We start from the raw sequence: 21,416 nt of genomic DNA on the forward strand, positions 1-21,416 counted from the left end.
AAGAGAGCTTATGTATAGTAAGAGAGCACTTGACAAGAGTACTCCATATCCTCATATTATAAGTAATACAAACATACATACATGCTGGTGTATGGTGGTTGGTTATTGGTTCTGTCCTTTCCCATCTATACTGAACAAAAATATAAAACGCAACATGTAAAGTGTTGGTCCCATGTTTCATGATCTGAAATAATATATTCCAGAAATGTTCCAAGCACAAAAAGCTTACTTCTCTCAAATTGTGTGCACAAATTTGTTTTACATCCCTGTTAGTAAGCTCTTATCCTTTGGCAATATAATCCATCAATCTGACAGGTGTGGCATATTAAGAAGCTGATTAAACTGTATGATCATTACACAGGTGCACCTTGTGCTGGGGACAATAAAAGGCCACTAAAATGTGAAGTTTTGTCACAACACAATGCCACGGATGTCTCAAGTTGAGGGAGCATGCAATTGACATGCTGACTGCAGGAATATCCCCCAGAGCTGTTGCCAGATGATTGAATGTTCATTTCTCTACCATAAGCCGGCGTTTTAGAGAATTTGTCAGTACTTCCAACCGGCCTCATAAATGCAGACCATTTGTAACCACACCAGCCCAGGACCTCCACATCAGGCTTCTTTACTTGCGGGATCGTCTGAGGCCAGCCACCTGGACAGCTGATGAAACTGAGGAGTATTTCTGTATGTAATAAAGCCCTCGTGGGGAAAAACTCATTCGGATTGTCTGGGCCTGACTCCCAAGTGGGTGGGCCTATGCCCTCCTATGCCCACCCATGACTGCGCCCCTGCCCAGCCATGTGAAATCCATAGATTAGGGCCTATTGAATTCATTTCAATTGACTGATTTCCTTATATGAACTGTAATCATTGAAATTGTTGAGTTTCTATTTTTGTTCAGTATAGATGTTCATTCAACTGGGGAGGGTAGGCGGATTATATGAAACTAAAACGGGTTTCGTTTAAATAGTGTAGTAACGTTAGGCATATATCCAACAAACCGATTATCTTTAAGTGGGTGTGTATGCGCGTCATCGAAAGAGAACGGCTGGTTTCAGTAGGCTCCTACCATTAGCATTATTATAGAGAAATATACCATTATCGATACCGCCTATTATATTATTTAGATACATTATTAAAATCTCACGCTATTTGTGCAGCAGCTGACCTGACAATAGCCTATGTGTTTTTCAGTGGTGAACACTCGGTTCAGGTCAGGATATTTTATAGTCCCGGAGTTACTCGCCAGCCAAAATTAAATTAGTTCGATCCATTATTGGTGATTGAAATTAGACAAGCTGTCAAAACCGATGCCTCGTCACCATTTGCTAGGGGGGCCTCAATGCACCAGTCGAAATTGGCAAGCAAGCGAGCTGGATCTTAAATCAACTACTGTAGATCAAATAGGTTGCTGTGATCCAAACAAGGATGTTGTAAGGATATGTTTTTTCGACGTTATACAATATTCGGGCACAACACCTGGGAATCTGAGGAAGGACCGCTATTCGGGTTGAAATGGGGGTGCCGAGAAGGGCTACATCCCACACACGCTCTCTGTCCCACCTCTAACGTACTGTAGGCGACTCTTTGTGTGACCAAAATCGCTGAGTTTACACAACGCGCAGTCAGTTCACCTTCATGCACGCGCTTTTCATTACACTGACAGTCGGGGAACAATGCTGGATTACATGGGAGGGAGGGGAATGTAGGAAAAACACAGAACAAAACATTATAAACGTTCGGCTACAATAGCCTAGGCCACATACCTGCATTGGCGTAAGATTTGGCCAAGACCCATCCCACACTTGCGCATATTTTTGCCCTGGTACAATCATACAGATCCAAAGGTTTTATGTCCGGGACTACAAAAGTCTTCCTCGTCGCGTTGGAGTCCACCATAGCAAGTCCGCAGACGGGCCGTGGTAACCGGAGGGAGATATAGACCTAGAAAATAGTTGGTGGCGAAAGAAAAAGCTTCAAATCAAGCATTCATTCTTTTATTTTTCCTATTCCATAACACTGTGGCTGAGGAACACGGATGAGTGTAATCGTTTTCTCGGGAAATATCCAGACACTATGGGCCCCAGCTCAGGATATATCCCGTTTCTCTCCTGATTACAGACCCCCCCCCAAAAAAAAAATGGTCATAAGATGAAGGCGCGCGGTCTTAAAGCCCTACTGAAGCCCCAAGACATCGGGTTATAAAAAATAAATTAATAAAGGCGTATTATTTCCCGTTTCGCCGTCCGCATTGCTAACGTTTGGTTAGCGCTGTACAGTAGGCTGGAGCCCCGTCGATGACTGATTTCCAGGTGCTCCACAATGGCATCACTCACTCAGCCGACTGGCCAATCGCGTTTGAGGAAGAGTGAAGGGGCGGGTTCTCAATCCTGTGAACGCGACCAGCAGGTAGCGGTATGATGACAGGTGCATTAGGTATGGCATAATATGAATTAGGTGGGTGAAACCTGCCGTGTTGAATTGAGCAAATAGCCCAAAGGAGGTTTCCATACACTTGTCTCCAAATATTGTCTTCTGACCATGAAACCTACCATACAGGTAAAAGAAAACGCAAACAATGATGCATTGTAGGCCTATACGTTTTAATTAAACAGGTGCATAAATGGCCTAGGTGCCATAAATGATAATGCAATGTAGGCATTTTTATCACAGGTCTCAAGTAGGCCTACTCTGTGTGGTTTTGAACAAAAAGTAGCCCACCAAATTATAAGCAACTTCTATCAAAATAAAACACATGGACTGCCACAAACCCCCAAATTGTACTAAAATAAACATGTGAAATAGGAGCCTAGGCCTTGATTTCTTTTCTTTCCACTTTCCTTTCAACGCTCAAGCTTTGCAAACCACACAGAAAACACAGAATTCTCAGCAGGCACACAGATCTCCCAATCACATCACATGATGGCCTTGAAAGTTCCAAGAGCTCTCTCAGCAGTAACATTGTGACTATGTCCCAAATGGATCTCTATTCCTTAGATAGTGCACTACTTTCGACCAGGGCCCATAAGGCTCTGATCAAAAGTAATACACTATGTAGGGAAAAGGGTGTCATTAGGGACGCAGCCTGTGAGAGGATTACCTCTCAACTATTTTCATCTAATTATGGAAGAGAAGAACGCTAAGGCCTATTTCTTTTCCGTTCCAGGGTGATTCCTTTCTCTGAATAACTAACCGATCACTTAAAACAGGAGATGGAAGCAGTGGTGAAAAAAGTACATTTTCATACTTGAGTAAAAGTAGAGATACCATAATTAAAAGAAAATAACTAAAGTAAAAGTCACACAGTAAAATATTAATTACATTTCTTATATTAAGAAACCAGATGACACAATTGTATTTTTTATTGACGGCTAGCCGGAGTCACAATTCAACACTCAGACATCATTTACAAAGGAAGCATTGGTGTTTTGTGAGTCTGCCAGATCAGAGGCAGTAAGGATGACCAGGGATGTTCTCTTGATAAGTGTGTGAATTAGACAATTTTCTTGTCCTGCTAAGCATTAAAAATGTACGAGTACTTTTGGGTGTCAGGGCAAATGTAAGGAGTAAAAAGTACATTATTTTCTTTAGGAATGTAGTGGAGTAAAAGTAGTCAAAAATATAAATAGTAAAGTACAGATACCCCCAAAAACTACTTAAGTAGTACTTTAAAGTATTTTTACTTTAAGTACTTTACACCACTGGATAGAAGAGAATGCTAGGCCTATTTATTTTCCTGTTCTAGGGTTATTAATTTCCCTTCATAACAATACAAACAAATCAGTAAAAAACTGGTTTAAGGGTTAGTTAAAGTGGAAGTGTAAATTATATAACTTCAGGCTATAATACACAACATACTGCTCAGATCCAATATAGGATGCCACGTTCCTAATTCCTAAGAATTGTTGAATTCCAGCTAGTGTGAGTGCTAGTTTTTAAAATCAAAAACAATAAGCCTGGGAGCATGACAAGGCTGTAAAATGAGTCTCTTGTTACTTACAACTCCCAGCTCCAGTATCAATGAAATATTCCCTATTCACCCAGCATAACTACTCCCTGTTTTTCTAGGGCAGGAAACTCCCCTTTGTCTTTCTGAAGCAAAGCACTGCTGCACAGACCCGGTCAGTCATGGTGTTGGACTTACAGTAAGAGTTATGTCAGCAGTTTACACATCAAATTCATAGAACCATTGTGAACAGGCTCAATGTCATGCAGGTTGAAATAATTGCAATGCCAAGACATACAATACTGTAGCAAACAGTGATTTCAACTGTAGGAAAAGTGCCACAGTGCTACCAATGCTAGTTTTGCTTTAATGCATCACTACATCAAGGAGAATTTGTAGAAAGAATGATAAAAAGTGCTGCTAGTATACACTACTAGTAGATCTTTGTAGGTTGAAGGCGCTCTTTGGTTAAAGGGTTAATTTGAGGACCAAGGCACTCTTTATTATGATACTGTAGCATGTTCAATAGAACAAAATCATAAAAACTACCTGACTAAAGTCATGCCAAAACATGTCAGAGGTTTTAACAATTTTGTTCTATTGAACATGCCATCGTAATTTAAACATGTTATCTTTGAAGTGTGCCTTGGTCCTCATGTTTAAAACGAAAATGAGCATTTATATTGTTTTTAGAAAGGAGCATTTCAATTCTATTCATAAATCTGATTTTTATTAACAGATCTGGTGCAGACTTGACAATCTATGAATGTAGAGCAAGAACCCTTACAGTCAACAACAAAGAAAAGATCAATGACAAAGTTCACATTCCATACAATCTATTCTCATCATACATTTTACAGGGGTTGAAAAGGCTCCATTCGTGGACCAGGGAGCTCGTCAGTGATGTCATATCTGTATTCAATCTTCTCCTTCTTTCAGCCCTCCAAAGACAGCGGTGGGGACGCTCTTCTGTTCCAGCTGCACCTCTGGAGGGAGAGACAAACATAATGAAAACACACATTTACATAACCACCATGCAGTGTCACCAGGAAAGCCCCATGACACCACCTCCTCCATGCTTCACTGTGGGAACCACACATGCAGAGATAATCTGTTCATCGACTCTGCGACTCACAAAGACACGGCGGTTGGAACCAAAAATCTCAATTTTGGACTCATCAGACCAAAAGGAGAGATTTCCACTGGTCTAATGTCCATTGCTCGTGTTTCTTGGCCCAAGCAAGTCTCTTTTTCTTATTGGTTTTCCTTTAGTAGTGGTTTCTTCGCAACAATTCAACCATGAAGGCCTAATTCACACAGTCTGCTCTGAACAGTTGATGTTGAGATGTGTCTGTTACTTGAACTCTGTGAAGCATTTATTTAGGCTGCAATTTCTGAGGCTGGTAACGCTAACTAACTTATCCTCTGCAGCAAAGGTAATTATGGGTTTTCCTTTCCTGTGGCGGTCCTCATGAGAGCCAGTTTCATCATTACGCTTGATGGTTTTTACAACTGCACTTGAAGAAACTTTCAAAGTTCTTGAACTTTTCCAGATTGACTGACCTTCATGTCTTAAAGTAATGATGGACTGTCGTTTCTCTTTGCTTATTTGAGCTGTTCTTGCCATATTATGGACTTGGTCTTTTACCAAATAGGGCTATCTTCTGTATACCATCCCTACCATGTCACAACACAACTGATTGGCTTAAATGCATTAAGGAAAGACATTCCACAAAATAACTTTTAACAAGGCACACTGTTAATTGAAATGCATTCCAGGTGACTACCTCATGAAGCTGGTTGAGAGAATGCGAAGAGTGTGCAAAGCTGTCATCGAGGAAAAGTGTGGTTACTTTGAAGAATCTCAAATATAAATATAAATTCACTTTTTGGCTTACTACATGATTCCATATGTGTTATTTCATAGTTTGATGTCTTCACTATTATTCTACAATGTAGAAAATAGTACAAATAAAGAAAACTGAATGTGTCCAAACTTTTGACTGGTACTGTGTGTGTGTGTGTGTGTGTGTATTATTATTATTTTTTAAATATTATTATTAGGGTTTTCAAGAAAACAGCTGAAACGTTCAATCATGTGAAACATTCAAAACATTGCAGATAGAAATGTGAGGTATAAGGTTGGCATGGTTCTATAGTCTATGACAGAATCATTTTCTGTATCTACACAATCCACTTCTATGTGAATGTTCTGTAGCATTGCTCCCTGCTCAACAGCCCCCCAGTGGTGTTGTAACTTACCCTCAGGGCCCTGGTCTTCATCACCATCCTCATCCTCATCATCAATATCAATTTCATCAGGGTTGGCTTGTTTGGCCAGTTCAGCCAGCTCGCTGCGTGATGTGTCACTCCTAAACAAACAGATTCACAATGACACACAGTGGTTAAGACCAGTATTGAACCACTTCTACATTGTTGTATTTATATTAAATTACTGGTCTCTTCCTGGGCCCGTATCCACAAAACGTCTCATAGTAGGATTACTGATCTAGGATCTGTCCATATTATCTTATTCATTATGATATTACATTTTAGATCAGCACTCCTATTCTGATACGGGCCCTGGTCTGCAGTTGGCGGTTTCAGAGGTCAACAGAAAGGATGCTAAATGGGTGGGGGGGTGCCAGACCTGACGAAGAGGATCTTCTCTTTGAGTTTGGGTTTGTCCTGTTCAGCCTCGGCGGCCAGCAGTTGGGCCTGCTGCTCCAACAGCTTCATATCATCCAGCCCCATCTGGCCCGGGGCAAGATCTGAGACTGCACACACATAGAATAACAGAGTTAGATACCCTAACCCTAACTCTTAACCTAGCCCCAACTGGCCTGTGTTTTTCATGAAAAACATCTACAGATGTGAGAATGACACTTCAAAATCAACATATGAGATTAATCGATTAATCAATCTCTTATAGGAAAAACATCTAATGCTTGATAAGGTTGTGCCATCATTGGAGACCAAAGGTGTGTGTGTTTTGTGTGTGTGTGTGTGCGTATATGGTTGTATGCATGTGTGTATGCATGCATGCACGCGTGTGTGTGTGTGCGTGCGTTCTTACTGGTGCCGGTGGCGTTGGTGGTGGCCTTCATCATCTGTGAGGACATGAAGTTGACCTGTGTGTTGTACGTGGCCTGGACGCTACGCTTGATCCTCAGCATTTCCCGGATAGTGTCTTCGTTCCCATGGCGGATCTCAAACTCCTTCCATGTCTGCCAGAACGTGGCCGTCATCTGAAACAAACACACACAGGGAGTGAAACATTTTATCGCTACTCAACACGAACCTGTGTTTCCACCAAAATGAGGAAAGGACTGAAACAGAGAAGGACTACGTGGATTGTCCAATAAGAACAGCTTGCTTTCCGTTCAGCAACGTTTTCCTACGGTGTGCGTTACAGCTGGGACGATAAACCAAAAATCATTGCGATAAGTAGCCTACACTAGAGAAATGTGAAGTTTGAAATTAAATACGTTTGCTGAGTGATTGTTAATGGCACAATTGATGGCTACAACTATCAAACTAGTAGTAGTGGTAGCACATTAATGTTCTAAGCGTATCACAAAATGTATTGTTATCGCATCAATTCAGGCAATTTATCGCGATACGGATTTTTGTCCATATTGCCCAGCTCTAATGTGCACTAATGAACAGGACCCTGGGTCAGTGTGAGAGCTCACCCTTGGGTCACAGATCTGAGAGCAGTAGGAGTATATGGCTCGTCCCCGGTCGATCTCGCCCAATTTGCTCTCCATGTCAGCGAAGCGCAGACACATGTCCCTGGAGTGTTCGTCTGGAAGCACCTGGAAGAAAAACAACATATGATATTATATATTGGAATATATCAGCTGCATAACCATATACGGCATAACAATGAATAAAAATCACGTGATAAATTTAGGGGTGTCTAACTAATTTTGCCATGGGGGCTGCATTCGTTCTTCAACGAGGTCCGGAGGGCCGCACTGAAAATGTGTTATCTTTTTCGCTGTCAGAATTAGCAAAACATTTTCCAATATCCATCTTTTGGAAAATGTTTAATGCTCACTGACTGTCTAGCTTTCATTTCAGTGATTATTAGCATGCTGGAGACAGTCAAGAAACAGTATGAATGTAGGTCCCGTATCATTTTCACAACATTTCTATTTGGTTTTAGTCATTTGAAAGTATATTGAGTTTTTCTGTCCCCCAAAAAAATATATATATTTAAGTTTGGACACACCTACTCATCCAAGGGTTTTTCTTTATTTGTACTATTTCCTACATTGTAGAATAACAGTCAAAACATTAAACTATGAAATAACGCATATGGAATCATGTAGTAACCAAAAAAGTGTGAAACCAATCAAAATATTTTATATTTGAGATTCTTCAAAGTAGCCACCCGTTGCCTTGATGACAGCTTTGCACACTCTTCGCATTCTCTCAACCAGCTTCATGAGGAATGCTTTTCCAACACTTGAAGGTTTCTTTACAGAAATTTGACCATGAAGGCATGATTCACGCAGTCTCCTCTGAACAGTTGATGTTGAGATGTGTCTGTTACTTGAACTCTGTGAAGCATTTATTTGGGCTGCAATCTGAGGTGCAGTTAACTCTCATTCACTTATCCTCTGCAGCAGAGGTAACTCTGGGTCTTCCTTTTCTGTGACGGTCCTCATGAGAGCCAGTTTCATCATAGCGCTTGGTTTTTGCAACTGGACTTGAAGAAACTTTCAAAGTTTTTGAAATTTTCTGAATTGACTGACCTTCATGTCTTCAAGTAATGATGGACTGTCGTTTCTCTTTGCTTATTTTAGCTGTTCTTGCCATAATATGGACTTGGTCTTTGACCAAATAGGGTTATCTTCTGTATACCACCCCTACCTTGTCACAACACAACTGACTGGCTCAAATGCATTAAGGAAATAAATTCCACAAATGAACTTAAGGCACACCTGTTAATTGAAATGCATTCCAAGTGACTACCTCATGAAGCTGCTTGAGAGAAGCCAGGAGAGCGCAAAACTATCAAGGCAAAGGGTGGCTACTTTGAAGAGTCTCTTTTTTTACTCAAACCACCCGTAGGCCCTGATTTAGACTATTGAGATGCACCTGTGTGTGCGCCCCTACACTCTTACCTCGATGGCTTTCTGGTAGATAGCTCTGGTGTAGGTGACGCCGTAGATCTCTGCAGCCCTCTTGATGTAGATGTTGAACATGTGATGCCTCTCCGTGTTGTCCACCGCCTGCGTGGCTCTTTCGTACACCGCCATGGCATGACGCGCCAACCCAAACTCCTCCTCCAGTTTGGCGTACAGCAGGTAAATGGCTGTCAACCAGAACAGAAAATATTTCACCCGTCATTCCTGTAGCTGGGGGGGGGGGGGGACAGTACCACATAAATAAGAGGCCACTATTACAAATGGATACCAGCGGCAAACTGAAAGATACATGGAACACCCTTTTCATACTATCATGCCAACCTGAACCGTACGGAGCTGGCTCGGTCATGGTATTTTAACATCTGTCATTCCCAGCACGGTTTCTGCAAATGTTGTGGATGTGTAACCAGGCCAGCTTGTCTTGGTAGTGTGAAAAGGACAGTACTTTCCTAGGTGCTTCTCAGTAGCTAAAAAGCAACTGTGATGATGACTTTGTTTTATCAGTCAGGAAATTATTTTTGCATCATACTTCGACAGACATGCAACACGTCACAAACATGCGTTAAGACAGAAAAACGTACAGAAGTGACAGAAAGATAACAAAGTCCCTTACTCTTGGCGAACTTGGCTGGACAGCCATCCAGCGCTTGCTCAAACAGGTCCCGGGCCCTCTCCAGCTTCTTGCCCCCGTAGCGGTCGATGAACTTGGTGAGGTAGGTGTTCCAGATGTCATAGACGTTGGGCCACCTGAAGAGGGCGATGCCGCGCTCGTACGCCTGTAGAGAGCGCATGGAGACCGTCAGCAACAGGGGATTTAACAACTGATCGAAATGCTGTAGTTTTAAGGGTGTAGGCACGGTCAGGGTCTTGTTCAGTAGGGTACTCTGCCCTGAACACGACCCAGTTTGAATGTAGTATAAGTTAGTGTTGATATGATAGGCTGTGAAACGTTAGACTGGTCCCAGTTCAGACATCGTGATAATGACCATAAGAGTTGTCAAGACAGCACAACTGAACTGGGTTCAGGCTAGTGAGATGTGTGCAGCAGGGCAGGTGGGCGCTATCACCTTGAAGCTCTCCTCAAAGTAGTTGTGCTCCTCCAGGAACATGGCGTAGTTGATGATTATCTGGGGCGTGGCTATGCGCAGGTCAATGATGCGGTCGTACACCGCCTTGGTGGACTGACGGGGAGAAACGACCAAGACAAAAGGCAGGGTTGTTAGTAAAATCATATGGTCATTACATGCGTCGTTGTAACACATTTTGGTTGTTTCGTTGTTTGCTCCCTAAAACTGGGTCATCACTATGCACAAGATGCATTTCAGTTTCTCCTATTCTAACATGATTTAATCTGAAAGAAGAGCTCATGGAATACGGCAACCGTATAAACCTAAATAATGTTAATCAATCCAATCCAGAAACCATGGTACTTGCTGCCGAAATGTTGGTTGACTATTGTTAGGCTGCGTATACACAGGTAGCCCCATTTTGATATTTTGACCAATAAGATCAGATCTTTTGCCAACAATGGGGCAAAAGATCCGATTTGGGCTGGCTGTGTAAACGCAGTCTTAGATGTGTTGCATCAAAGCTACCTTCTTTCTTTTCTAAAGCAGTGCAACTGAAACACAACGAAGACAGATACCTGAGAGGGAATTATGAAGAAAGTACCTGGAAGGTTCCCATACTCTCCTCCAGGTCAGCCAGCATGGACCAGACCTTCAGAGACTTGTACACTCTGTTCTGCACCGGCTCTGACACGTCAAAGTACTCCGCCTTCTTGGACGGGATGGCAGTTGCTTTCTACACAATTGGAAAGAGAGAAAGTCAAGGGATATTTACACAGACATGCATCCAGTACTTATTCATCCCCCCTGTAACTATTCCCCGGCTCGTTGCTGTAAATGAGAATGTGCTCTCAGTCAACTTACCGTGTAAAATAAGGGTTAAATAAAAATAAATACAAAAATGTGCATCTATAGACAGAATATTTGAAACTCTGAGAAGAGCAGTCTGCATCATAGAATTTGAGATTAGATGAGGGTATTCATTGACTGAAGTTATTAAATAGATAGATTAAAAACGCAAGTACAGATCAGCTGCCCACACAGCAATGTTAAGCAGTTTAAAACGCATAAGAAATCATTCTGGATGACAGAAAAGTACAAATGTAAGTGTCTTTGGAGTGTGTGACAGATAGTGGGTCAGTATTTGTTGTGCCTGTGTTTCCGTCTCACCCTCAGTATACGTAGCGCCTGTTCGTAGTTCTCATGGCGTAGCTCCATCTCCCCGTATTCACACCACACGCCAGCCAGGTCGTCAACCTGCTTGTAGTTCACCTTGGTGGCTTTCTCAAAGATGGTCCGCGCCTGATGGTTGGGAAAAGTGGAAAAAGAACATTAAAAAAAAACTTCCTCTTGGGTTGAAGGATTAAATCTATGTTGTTGTCACCCTAAGTAGGGAGAAGACCTGGGTAAGGCTCAAACGAACACTTGAAGTACGATTTCAACCCACGTGGGATGGGGAAACCTTAGTTTGAGACTCACGTCGTCCAGCTGCTCGTTCTCCTCGTAGAACTTGGCGAAGGAGACCCAGAGAGAGCTGGGTTTCCCTGTAGCCTTCATAGGGTCCACAGTCTGAACTGCCTCGGTGTAGGTGTTGATGATCTGAAAAAGAGGTTAAGACACACCTTCTATACACTGTACATGTGTGTGAGGAAGAGCATGCAAGGTACCTATTGCCAGCTAGAAAGACTAAGAAACCATTATAAATGTGAAATCTGTAAACATGCATTAATCGCTACTCTCTACCAATAACACAGATGTCAACTAGCTCGGTAAAGAACTGTTTTTCAGGGTTTTCTCAAACCCTTTTTACATTATAATGCCGACCTGAACCGTACTGCGCTGGCTCAGATATTTTCATTTCACCTCACGGTTCCAGCTAGAACAGTGGATGCAGAACCAGGCCAGCGCAGTACACCTCAGTTCAGTAGTATAAAATGGGTATTAGAGACAGAGCCAAGGAGATGACACCGAGTCAGACTAGGGCTAAGAGCTCAGGGCCTGTATTCACAAAGGGTCTCAGAGTAGGAGTGCTGATCTAGGATCTGGTCCCGTCTGTTCATATAATCATATTCAGTATGATCTAAAAGGTGAAACTGATCCTGGATCAGCACTCCTACTATGTGCCCACTTCTGGTTTCTGCTACCTGTCGTGGTTTCCCCTCGTACAGTTTGACCCTCTTATGCCACTCGTGGACGTTGTGGGGGTTCTGTCTGAGCAGCACACTGTTCAGCAGGAGGGGCCTGCGGGCGATCAGCTGCTCAAAGCGGGCCAGACGCAGCTCCAGGTCTATGTCCTCTTAGGGGGAAAGGGAACACGAGTTGAGCACGATGACAAAGGCAAAGCATTCACTTACGGCTGTGATTCCCCCCCCCCCCGTGTAATCTTTATTTTCACAGGTTATTCTTGTTGAGATCAAATCTATTTTTCGCAAGAGATTGTGATACTCCACAATCCAGATACACTGGGTGCATCTCAATACTCTAAAATGGCTTGGCTTCCCAAGACTACTCTCCTTCGGTTACATTTACGTGTTATGTTGAAGGAACCAGCGCACCGGCATTTCCCTGCACCTTTTATACCGGCTGTAAACTGTGTACGTGACAAATAACACTTGATTTAATTAGATTTTTTTTACTCAAAGTACCAGCCAGGATTAGAAAAACAGTAACATGGATACCTAGGTAAGGAATCGATCTCCCTTTATACAGTTACTTGAGATCCGAGCAGGAGACAAGGAGAGTGACATCCCTTTAGAATATTAAGATGCGCCCACCTTCTTCATCTTTCCCCAGCTCGGAGGTAGTCTCCATCTTGGCAGCGATCATGCTCTCCTCAAACTGGGCGTAGCTGTCGAACACCTGGGTGAAATCTCTCACCGTCACCACCGTCAAAATGGCCTCCTCATACACATCACGAGCCTGGTGAGCCACAACACACAAGCATTCAAATTAGTCTGTGTGAGTGTGTGTGTGCATCCCAAAAACAGTGAATATATTTGGTAACATTTGATTTGAACTACATAACAACGTCGTAAAGCTTCATAACGTGCATGATAGCTAGTCAAAACATGTCAAATAAATATTATGTATTTATTACATTATATATATTATGACAAGGTTATGGTGGTGAGTTATAAAGGTGATATTGTCTATAGGACTCTGGTCAAAAGTAGTGCACTACAAAGGGAATAGGGTGCCATTTGGGATGCATCAATCCAGACCAGTACCTTTTCAAAATGTCCACTGCGGATGTAGTAGTCAGCCAGGGAGCACCAGAGTTTGCCCAGCTGGTCTGTGAAACGAGTGAGGCCTCCACGGATGATGGCCCCAACATTCAGAGAGTTCACCTTGTCTGGGTTCTGAGAGATCAGGTCACACAGCTCGTGCCATAGCTGTTAGATATCAACAACAACATGGGGATAACGTTAGATATCAACCACACGACATGGGGATAACGTTAGATGTCAACCACACAACAACATGTGGATAACGTTAGATGTCAACCACACAACAACATGGGGATAACGTTAGATATCAACCACACAACAACATGGGGATAACGTTAGCTATCAACCACACAACAACGTTAGATATCAACCACACGACATGGGGATAACGTTAGATATCAACCACACAACAACATGGGGATAAGGAGGATGAGCCAGACGTGGTCTTACCTGGTAGTTAGACTTGCCCTCCTTGGACACAAAGCTCTCATCGTTGACAACGGCTGCCAGTCGCACTGCTGCTTCATCCAGCTTGCTGCAGGAACGCAGATAATCTATGTACTCCTCTGCATTCTCTGGGGACAGCTGCAGAGAAAGAGGGGGAAGAGAGTCAAATCCAGGGGGCTGTTGCAGAAATAACTGTCATTTTGAGAAATATAGACTTTTGGCACAGTAGAACTTACTTGACAACCAATATATAAATGTGGCTTTCTTAATCAACCATTTATCTAATAACTCTGGAATATCACACTGCTGCTTGTGTGAAAGACTAGAAAATGCATTAAGCCGAGAGAAAATCCTTTGAACGCATGTATATTGTCCTGTCCATTCCTTCACATAATTACAAGGACTAAAGAAATATCTAGGGTTATCAGGAATAAAGTATAGAGTTCATTCCAATATGAACCCTAGGAGGTCAGAGGTCTCCTGACCCAAATTTCTAATGATATATGATTTGGAGATAACACACACAAAGCTACCATCGCTGCAATGTTATCACACGTTCAGCAACTCTAGGGACAGGGCCAGTAAGTAAGCTTTGTCCATGCCAGAACAGCACAATCTAGGTACAAAATCACAGACAGTCTGATTTACGGACTAATAAGTTTGAATAAAGAACGATAAAACCAACATTACAAGGACTAACTTCCAGTCTACTGGATCGCGTCAAAACCTGGCTGTATAAAAAGAAGCTGTGAAAACTCTGGAATAAAAACAGGTTAGGCCTACTCAGAACCAATACGGTTTACTCAGAGGTATCAGAACCCAGGGGAAGGATGAAGGCTACAGCATTTCTGATGGCGTCTCTGAGCTGCTGTCTGTCAATTGCACGGGAGAACACCCCAATGACTGAACATAAGGTGGAATGCACTACAGAACTGCAGAACTCATGCTACATGTTGACTCTAATTACAGAATTCGGAGTCATGAAGGAGAAACTGAAAACCACAGTGGAAAAAACTGCAAACCACCGTGGAAAAAACTGCAAACCGCAATGGGAAAAACTAGGAGCCATGGAAACCAAGCTAAAAGTCATCGAGAGTCAGCTCGAGGAGCTGAGAAATAAAGAGAAGACAAAGGTGCTCTTCTCCACTGTCCTGAGAGAGACTGGAAAATTAGGGCCTTTCAGCAAAGACACTAACCTGACCTACAGCAAGGTCATCACTAACATCGGCAACGCCTAAAGCCCCCGAAACAGGAGTGTTTGCAGCCCCTGTAAGAGGGGTCTAATACTTCAGCTTCTTCTTTCATGCTTTCATCTGAAGACTCCCACACATCCCTGTTCAAGAATGGAGAGTGTATGTCTATTCGATCTGACCCCAAGTCTAGTACTGATACAGCAGATAACAGGGGTGACGCAGTCACACTACAGCTGGAGGTGGGAGATCAGGTCTACATACGCCCAAGGGCCAATGCACATGTGGGGCCTTCTCACACTTCCTTTAATAGTTTTCTGCTCAGCCAAGTGTGAGCGGCACATAGCCTGCTTTCACACATTTATTGGTAGCACTCATCTATTCCAGGCCTACCTTTTATGCTGCGTGATATCTTGTCGGTTTCCGATGTGATGTGTGGTTGGTGTTGTTATAATCTCATAACCAGGACACATTCTTATCACCATGGTTGAAATTAAATAGTGTTTATTCATGTGAATTTTGATTTATCCTGTGACTATCTTCCATAAAGAGAGGCTTCAGTTGTTTCAGCTTTGGTTGTAGTTCAATCACAGAGGAGCAAATCTTCTAGAAATGTCCTCTTACCTTGAGGTACCTGCGATAGACACGGATGGCGGTCTCAGGCAGGGGTAGGTTCCGGGCAAAGCGGAGGTACAGGGGCCAGATGCGAGGGTGCTGAGTGACGGGCAGGGCTCGGAGTGCTCGGTCAAACGTGCGTCTGCTCCTGGTGATCTTACACTGAGCCACCAGGAACTGGCAGTAGTCCAGCCAGATCCTCGGCATCTAGGACAGCCACGGGAAGAACAAGTTATGTGGGATGCTATTCCTACAATCTCAGACGACAAAATCTACTTCCAAGTTTTTTTTAAAAATACTCTCACACACATAAATGTACTCTGTGATAGTCTGTGCCAATGAATGGACAATGATATTCCTCAGAGTTTGTGTGAGTATTTTCTCTTCACAATGGATAGACAACAGGACATAATAAAATAAAAAATCAAATCAATTTATATAAGCATTTGCCTACCTTGTGCATGAAAACCAGTGCTCTTTCATGGCAGTTGTTGATCTCCTCGTAGGATGGCTCCGTGATGCACTTCCCTTTGACCTGTTTCCGTCTCTCTCTCAGGTAGTTGTACCATAACTTGTAACTGCAAGGTCACGTATGAACAATCCGTGAACACACAGTCATGACATTTAGTTATTTAGTTAGCGCGCGCTAATAGCGTTTCAAACTTCACTCGCTCTGAGCCTTGGGGTGGTTGTTTCCCTTGCTCTGCATGGGTAACGCTGCTTCGATGTGGTGGCTGTTGTCATTGTGTTGCTGGTTCGAACCCAGGGAGGAGCGAGGAGAGGGACGGAAGCTATACTGTTACACTGGCAATACTAAAGTGCCTATAAGAACATCCAATAGTCAAAGGTTAATGAAATACAAATGGTATAGAGAGAAATAGTCCTATAATAACTACAATCTAAACCTACACACCTGGGAATATTGAAGACTCATGTTAAAAGGAACCCCCAGCTTCCATATGTTCTCATGTTCTGAGCAAGGAACTGAAACGTTAGCTTTCTTACATAGCACATATTGCACTTTTACATTCTTCTCCAACACTTTGTTTTTGCATTATTTAAACCAAATTGAACATGTTTCATTATCTTCTTGAGGCTAAATTGATTTTATTGATGCATTATGTATATTAAGGTAAAATAAGTGTTCATTCAGTATTGTTGTAATAGTCCTTACAAATACAATTTTTTATTATTCAATTTTTTTTTTTAAATCAGCCGATTAATCGGTATTCGCTTTTTTGGGCCTCCAATAATGGGTATCGGCGTTGAAAAATCATAATCGGTATCCTCTAGTCACAGACAGACTACAAACAGTCTGGGACATCACAGTATTTTCCATGAACCTTTAGCAGTGTTTTCCAATTCTGGCCCTGGGCGGGGTGTATTTTGGGGCAAAAACAAAACGATACACACCACCATTTGGGTCCCCATGACCAGGATTGGGAAACACTGCATCTAGCTAGATGTAGAAACTTTGCCTCTACCTGCCAGGTAGCTCTTTCAGAGCTCGTTCATAGATCATGTTGAGGACGGACTTGACGCCATTCTGTTTGAACTCGATGTAGCGCATCCAGCACTTGACCGAGTACGGATTCCTGATGATCTCCTCCTCATAAGGCAGGTCATCTTCCTCCTGAAAAAGCCCACCAACAACACAGCAAAACGGTCAACTGGAAGCCTTCTCTCCTTCGAACAACGTTGGACATCTTTCTCTCATTCAAAAAACGCTGCACTATTCTCAGAACGAGTGCAACGTTGTTCGAAGGATAGAAAGGACTACAAGTAGGCCGGACAATAGAACGAGTCAAAATTCACCCAAGGCTGAAAAATGCCAAAATAACGTTGACTCTAAGCTGGAACACTAGCGCGAGCCCATAGCAAATGAATGGAATAGAACGTTGGCAGAGCCTCTTCTGACTGGAGTGTCGCCCTTAAGTAATTAGAAAGAGAAGAGGATCCTGTTTAAAATGGTGTCCGACTTGGGAAAAAAAATCAGAAATCGAACATACACATTGCGAGATATTAGGCAAAACAGACAGACATACCTATACTTCCCTATTGGAAACAATGGGACGACCTCAGAGTTCCATGAGTACGTTGTTGTTGTTGTTTACATTTTAACTACAGTAGCAAAGCAGGCAATGTGGCGTGGACCAATAGGCTGTGAATAATAGAACGTTCGTAGGGCAAATTGGTGCTACGGTGCTCAATATAACGAATAGGAGCTGGCAGGGCGAAAAATGCCCTAAAATAAGCCCTGTTTTTTCGTGATAACTTCAAAGCTACGGCAAGCAGCTGGAACACACGGTAAAATTATGAAACGGTTCAACGGCGGATGAAATGAACTCGCTTTTATCAGAAAAAACATTGTTAAACATTGCATGTGTCCAGCCTACTACAATATAATGTGAAGTCACACACGGTAGCCTGTACAGTATCTAAATGAACAATAATCTAGATAAGTGTTATTGTCAGAAAGATATAACGTAGATATAGAAAGATATAACGGGTATTCAAATCGACACATCCGAGTTCGAGGAGGCCGCAGACATACGACAGCATGCTGAGAACAATTCCACAACAAAATATCAATATTCATGAAATAACTTACAAACATGACGTCCGGTTTCCCATTCAGAGAGGGCATTTTTGTTTTTAAGATCAAAATTAACGCCCGAAGTGAAAAGTACCCCAAAATGTATGTATTGTTACTAAACTTCCCGACTCCGCCAACGTGTTCAGAACGTAGCATAAACCCCGCCCCTTTTGGAAATATCATTGGGTAGTATAACGGTCACTCAACAGACTATCCAATCATTAGTCACGAAGAAAACCTCGTATGTCAGCACTCCAGCCCAGCAGGACGCGACACTGGAAAATATGATATTGCTCGTGCATGGACAAAACTAAAGGTGAAAGGTTACCAAAACGTCGACAAACACAAACGCACGTAGCCGCGTAGTCTGCTTGGATAATCTAAAATGGCTAAAATACAGTTGTTGAGAATGTTTCTCAACCAGCGTTTAACAGCAGCGGCTGAGGAGATATTTGGGGCTGTTGAGAAAACGATAGAAGAGTACCAGGAAGAAGTGCATCGTTCTAAGGAGGAGAACCGCCGTCTACAGAGGCAGCTTGATATCGTTCTCAAACCACAAGAGATACAATTACAAAGGACAGGTTTGTCGCTAGCTATTATATTTTTCCTGTTGACATTAATATTATGCGACATTGGAAATATTTTTTTAAATTACATTTGAGCACGAAACACATGTCCTGCTGAAAGACACGTTTTGCATTATGTTGCATACATGTAAATGTAATTATGGTCTCATGTCAGATTTTACTTTTTTGTTTAATCCTTCTCCCCAGACCTCCAGCAGCTCTCTTTCACTGTCTTCGAAGAGGAGGTTCCCACTAAGCAGCAACACTGTGAGCAGGAATGGAGCCCCAGTCTGGGGCAAGAAGACCCAGAGCCCACTCAAATTAAGGCGGAACAACAGGAGCAACATAGGACCAGTCAGGAGGAAGAGTTTCATAATGACTTTATCATAATTAGCTCTAGTGACTGTGTGAAAAATGACTATGATCAGGAAGAGGACTCATGTCAGCCCTCACATCTTTACCAAACCCAAAGTGAGGAATATAGACAGGGAGCCTCTCTAACAAGCACTTCAACGGAACCGATCAAAACAGAACCTGATGGAGAGGGCTACATGTCATTAGAACCAAACAGGGAACCTCAGCTCCTCTCTGCAGTAAATCCGGTCTGTTCTCCAACCCCAAGTAAATACAGGGAAGTTGTCAATGAAGAGGAAAAAGAACCTTGGATTAGGTTTACACCACTCAAATCAAAGAAAGCACAGAAAATAACAAGCCATAGCTCCGGTATGTGGAAAAAAGGAAGGAAATCCACAGAGTCATCCCATATGAACCCACACAGTCAAAGCCTTACTACTCCCTGTTGGTGTGGTGTGTGTGGAAATAAATGTAACTCTGTGAGTTTTTTAATAAAACATACACGAGAACACACAGAGGATATAGGCCTAGATTGCCTTTGCGGTGTCTGTGGAAAACACTTTGAGTCCAAAGAAATTCTGATAGAGCATCTCCAAACTCACATGAAAAATCTTTTTTGTCACTTATGTGGTCAATGTTTCAACTGGACTAGTAATCTGAAAAGACACATGATGATTCACACAGGGGAAAGACCCCATCGGTGCAGTGACTGTGGCAAAGGCTTCAGGTCGAGTGATTGTCTGACAAAGCATAGGAGGATTCACACAGGGGACAAACCGTTTCCTTGCCCGGTTTGCCACCGTGGTTTTAACAGACGAGATAACCTGAAAGTGCATATGAGAGTTCACACAGGGGAGAGACCGTATATGTGTTCTGAATGCTATAAATGTTTTGCAACGTTAACGTCACTGAATAAGCACCAGACAATGCACAATGAGGAACGACCGTATGTGTGCACCGATTGCGGTACCCGCTTCAAAGCGCTTGAATCCCAAAGAAGGCACATGAAGAGTGTTCACAACAAGAAGGAGAATACAACATGACAATGCCTTGTATGGGTTACGGTATCAGAAGATTGAGGCGCATTCTAACCGCCATTGGACAGGAGAACAGCCCTTTAGGACAGACGCATTGCATTATGGAATCAGTGCATTAGTTACCATTACTTGTTAGTAGCCATTACCCATTAGTTTACCAAATGCAAATAGCAGACAGAAGTTATTTATGTGCCCGTGCTTCCAAAGTGTCACAGTCTGTAAATTGTTGAAAGCCAAGCTCATTTTATTTTCATAAATCCACCGTGGGATGCATTTAATTGGCTGGCAGGATGCATGGATCCGGCATAACCCAAATCCAGGCCTACACAAACCCAACCCCCGAACTGAAGTTAGCATTTTTTTTCTCAAACTCAGCTAGTCATTCATTTGTGTGCTATTCGGCTTTTCTCCATTCCTCTTGGTGATTTGAGAGACTTCCATGGTACATTTGGCCTTTGACTGTGATGCTGCAGACTGAACCTACACTATTATCTGTGAGGTTCTGAACACATGACTGAATTCACCCGAGGACATTCTTCAAAAAGTACTTGGCATGAATTTAAAATTCAATGAGAAGCGATAGGATTTAAACCAATCATGTATTTTTTTTTATTGGATAGCTATTAACAAGACTGACTGACAACTTCAACTTGCTGTTCAAAACAAGAAGATTCACATAATGCTGCATTCTCGCCTGCAGCTCATCATAAAATACATAGCATTGCTGAAAAATATGACATGTGAGATATAACATTTGCAAGACATTTGAGTTTCTGATATGGTGGTGCTGTTCCAGACATTCCTTCTTTTTTTTTAATGGGGATGCACATCTTGGAAGATTAAAACACATAGGAACACTTCACCAGGCTTTGTGAGATCTGATTATCTGTGCAACACGATTGCAATAAACACGACCTGGAACGGACCCTGCAGGTCATTTATGAACATTTGAACATCTTGGCCATGTTTACATTTACATTTAAGTCATTTAGCAGATGCTCTTATCCAGAGCGACTTACAAATTGGTGCGTTCACCTTATGACATCCAGTGGAACTGCAACTTTACAATAGTGCATCTAAATCTTTTAAGGGGGGGGGGGGTGAGAAGGATTACTTTATCCTATCCTAGGTATTCCTTAAAGAGGTGGGGTTTCAGGTGTCTCCGGAAGGTGGTGATTGACTCCGCTGTCCTGGCGTTGTGAGGGAGTT

The 21,416-nt window shown here is 42.5% G+C and overlaps 3 protein-coding genes and 1 pseudogene across 3 annotated transcripts in view; 2 read left to right on the top strand and 2 right to left on the bottom strand.

Moving 5' to 3' along the window:
- The window catches only part of camsap3 (calmodulin regulated spectrin-associated protein family, member 3), a 53,178-nt gene extending 50,861 nt beyond the window's left edge, over positions 1–2,317 (bottom strand). Inside the window, 1 exon segment of the mRNA XM_029635417.2 lies at positions 1,770–2,317. Coding sequence (XP_029491277.2) covers positions 1,770–1,902 — 133 coding nt within the window. The 5' untranslated portion in view covers positions 1,903–2,317.
- Positions 2,318–3,347: 1,030 nt separating this feature from the next.
- On the bottom strand, positions 3,348–18,408 carry xab2 (XPA binding protein 2). The gene is made up of 19 exons (XM_029635428.2): positions 18,266–18,408; positions 17,139–17,287; positions 16,109–16,232; positions 15,664–15,861; positions 13,853–13,987; positions 13,403–13,567; positions 12,950–13,094; positions 12,320–12,471; positions 11,655–11,774; positions 11,346–11,477; positions 10,780–10,911; positions 10,176–10,289; positions 9,722–9,884; positions 9,085–9,275; positions 7,645–7,767; positions 7,026–7,197; positions 6,600–6,726; positions 6,212–6,321; positions 3,348–4,935 (listed from the first exon to the last, which is right to left on the bottom strand). Exons 1-19 carry the CDS (start codon positions 18,404–18,406, stop codon positions 4,868–4,870), a joined length of 2,661 nt encoding a protein of 886 aa, XP_029491288.1. The 5' UTR covers positions 18,407–18,408; the 3' UTR covers positions 3,348–4,867.
- LOC115110098 (cerebellin-1-like) lies at positions 14,680–15,374 on the top strand (annotated as a pseudogene).
- A 92-nt stretch (positions 18,409–18,500) lies between the features above and the next one.
- LOC115110090 (zinc finger and SCAN domain-containing protein 31-like) lies at positions 18,501–21,152 on the top strand. The gene is made up of 2 exons (XM_029635440.2): positions 18,501–18,831; positions 19,024–21,152. The coding sequence occupies exons 1-2, from the start codon at positions 18,636–18,638 to the stop codon at positions 20,211–20,213; spliced, it is 1,386 nt and encodes a 461-aa protein (XP_029491300.1). The 5' UTR covers positions 18,501–18,635; the 3' UTR covers positions 20,214–21,152.
- The last annotated feature ends 264 nt before the right edge of the window (positions 21,153–21,416 follow it).

Source organism: Oncorhynchus nerka, linkage group LG26 (genome assembly GCF_034236695.1).
Source record: "Oncorhynchus nerka isolate Pitt River linkage group LG26, Oner_Uvic_2.0, whole genome shotgun sequence".
In the NCBI taxonomy this organism is placed as follows: domain Eukaryota; kingdom Metazoa; phylum Chordata; class Actinopteri; order Salmoniformes; family Salmonidae; genus Oncorhynchus; species Oncorhynchus nerka.

What these genes read in the sequence shown, in the direction of transcription:
- xab2 (XM_029635428.2), bottom strand. Translation starts at nt 18,406, where the DNA reads ATGCTACGTTCTGAACACGTTGGCGGAGTCGGGAAGTTTAGTAACAAT. An exon ending in GGAAACCGGACGTCATGTTT is followed by an intron (nt 17,288 to 18,265) that starts GTAAGTTATTTC and finishes GGGCTTTTTCAG; the next exon opens with GAGGAAGATGACCTGCCTTA. An exon ending in AGGGCAAGTCTAACTACCAG is followed by an intron (nt 13,568 to 13,852) that starts GTAAGACCACGT and finishes GATATCTAACAG; the next exon opens with CTATGGCACGAGCTGTGTGA.
- LOC115110090 (XM_029635440.2), top strand. Translation starts at nt 18,636, where the DNA reads ATGGCTAAAATACAGTTGTTGAGAATGTTTCTCAACCAGCGTTTAACA. An exon ending in GATACAATTACAAAGGACAG is followed by an intron (nt 18,832 to 19,023) that starts GTTTGTCGCTAG and finishes CCTTCTCCCCAG; the next exon opens with ACCTCCAGCAGCTCTCTTTC.